This window comes from Anoplophora glabripennis, unplaced genomic scaffold, assembly GCF_000390285.2.
Source record: "Anoplophora glabripennis isolate ALB-LARVAE unplaced genomic scaffold, Agla_2.0 scaffold2048, whole genome shotgun sequence".
NCBI classification, from domain to species: Eukaryota; Metazoa; Arthropoda; class Insecta; order Coleoptera; family Cerambycidae; genus Anoplophora; species Anoplophora glabripennis.
The window spans coordinates 3,375-5,662 of record NW_019418128.1 but is presented as its reverse complement, the minus strand read 5'-3'; the positions used below and the strand labels follow the sequence as shown (position 1 = coordinate 5,662).

Sequence of the window (2,288 nt, the reverse complement as noted above, 5' to 3'; positions counted from 1 at the left end):
TAGTATGCAGATTGTAGATCAAACGACATTGAAAATGCATATTTTCTAGTAGGATGCCATTACAAAAATTACACAGGCCAGGTTTATTTTGTGTATTTTGATGACTTTTTATATCAGTGTGACAGTTTGTATGTGATTATATTTGTTATATTATTATTTACTATGCTGTAAATAAACATTGTATTATTATTTACGGCCCACAAAAAGGTGCTATGTATTCAATATCACTTGGGGTGGTTTAATTTATAAATGTGATAATAATTATCAAACACACGTTTTCAATCTTAGTAACAAAAACATCCTTGTAGTAGGTACATTTACAAGGAATTAAACTGTAGAGCTACAATAAAATAAGTGGTAGTAGTGCTCAGAAGAGCGAGCAAAGTGGATCTTTTTATTTCGAAGAAGCCAGCGGCCGTCATTTGCGGCCTATTATTTTTTATTATCTTCTTCAGGATGTCCAATTCTTCCAACTCTTTGGAATGCAAGGGCAATGTTAGCTCCAGTCTGTAGCAGTTCGTCAGCAACCTGTCTGTTTCTCTTATGACTGAGTCGCAGCAGAATATTATAGCTGTCAACCAAACCTGCAAACAAAATATTATAAAACCTTATCGACCTATTACGACTACTTAAAATTTTAAACATTGCATTGTTATTATACAGGTGTTTCTGAAATAAGTACGTTTCTTGAAAATGGTGATAGAGGGCAATTTATTAAGCAACTGGTGGTGGAAAACATTCCGTTTAAAATTGAAATATTTTTTTCACATGAACGTTTAAGCAATATAGCCGTCACTGGTGCGGCAGCCAGCTGTACCTTTGATATCTAGGGCACCCTCATGCATGACAAACATTTGTAAAGGGACGTATTTCACGTTCCAACAAACATCACACCACACATTCACTGAAAACCGTTGCTGGAACCGTGATCTCTATACAACGTCAGAATTTGCGTCACGCCAATAGTGAATGTTGTGAAAATAAAACATCATCCGTAAAAAGCACCTTGTTTGTAAAATCCGGATCTTGTGCTATTTAATGTCGAAACCACTGGCAAATTTCACACGGAGCTGAAAATCATTGTTATTTAATGTCTGAACACTTTGTATGTAATAGGGGTGTAATAATTGGTATTATACATGGTACTGTTGGATACACCCTCTTCTCTCTCGACCAATGTCGCAAATACTGCGCCTCGTTGTCGCAAAACATGTTGCGGCCTTTCCCGTCCACGACCTTCATACGTCAGGTATCTCGTAACCTTTGAAGTGCCTTTTGCACTGTTCTACTGTTAGGTTCTCGTCTGTTATGGTAACGGACCACATACAAACGATATTCTCCATACATTAACACTATATCTGTTAGTTTAAACATTTAAACCATCAGTTACTTAATAAAAGTTTCTCATTTTCGTGCCCTCTATCACCCTTTTCAAGGAACGTACTTTTTCAGGAACACCCTTTATATTCATGTAAATAATAATATCGATGGTAGAATACAAAGTTCACTGTTAATTAGTATTAGTTTTAATAATTACATGGTAATAATGTTGAAACCTTTATTTATTGTGCAATTATTTATTACACGGGTATAAGATATAGAAAAAACACAGATACAAATAATTATTTGATATTTATAAAAAGTATTTATTATATTTACATTATCATGGCATTATTAACCGTATTCCGCTTTTTTACAAGGGATTTGTGCGCTGTCATCGTTGATGTATTCAGGAGTATTCAGGATTAATCACTATTAAAATGCAAAATAAGTAAAAATGTAGTTAAAGCCGTAATAGAGATGTATCGAACCTTACGAGCAAGCAGTTCATTCACATAGAGATTAATTACAAGCACATTTATCAAAAAAATATCATGTGTTCATTTTTATCCAAAAAAATTTTAGTGACATTTCCTACATTCTTTTTTATAAAAAAGTTGTTTCAAGGTTTCTTTCCATGCATATTTATTTCCGAACACAGTATCCAAAACTGTTAACAGATGTTTAGTCAAATATGCCAATTCTATTAATACTACTAACAGTATGGATACAATTTCATTAATATAGATCCAAGATTGAATCACCGATAGAACAGTATTAGAGAAAGAAATAACATCGATGTGATTAAGACTGTTGATAAACATTTGAACGTTTTCTTGCACACCATTATGTTCTGCTGTGGTGACTAAACATATATGGAAGTAAAATATTGAGGAAAGCTATACTAGTTTTTCTATGAATAATGTTCTGTTGAATTCTTTTAAACAGTTTAACGCTGCAAAATTAGG

General features: G+C 33.2%; 1 protein-coding gene across 1 annotated transcript; it reads right to left on the bottom strand.

The window, feature by feature from the left end:
* Positions 1 to 317: 317 nt before the first annotated feature.
* Positions 318 to 1,343, bottom strand: LOC111692585 (gustatory receptor 68a-like). Its single transcript, XM_023456644.1, has 2 exons — positions 1,245 to 1,343; positions 318 to 584 (listed from the first exon to the last, which is right to left on the bottom strand). The coding sequence occupies exons 1-2, from the start codon at positions 1,341 to 1,343 to the stop codon at positions 318 to 320; spliced, it is 366 nt and encodes a 121-aa protein (XP_023312412.1).
* Between the last annotated feature and the right edge of the window lie 945 nt (positions 1,344 to 2,288).

Excerpts from the sequence above, each read along its gene's own strand:
- LOC111692585 (XM_023456644.1), bottom strand. The coding sequence starts at position 1,343 with ATGGAGAATATCGTTTGTATGTGGTCCGTTACCATAACAGACGAGAAC. Across the intron at positions 585-1,244 it reads AAGGTTACGAGATACCTGAC|GTTTGGTTGACAGCTATAAT; the intron begins GTATGAAGGTCG and ends TTTTGTTTGCAG.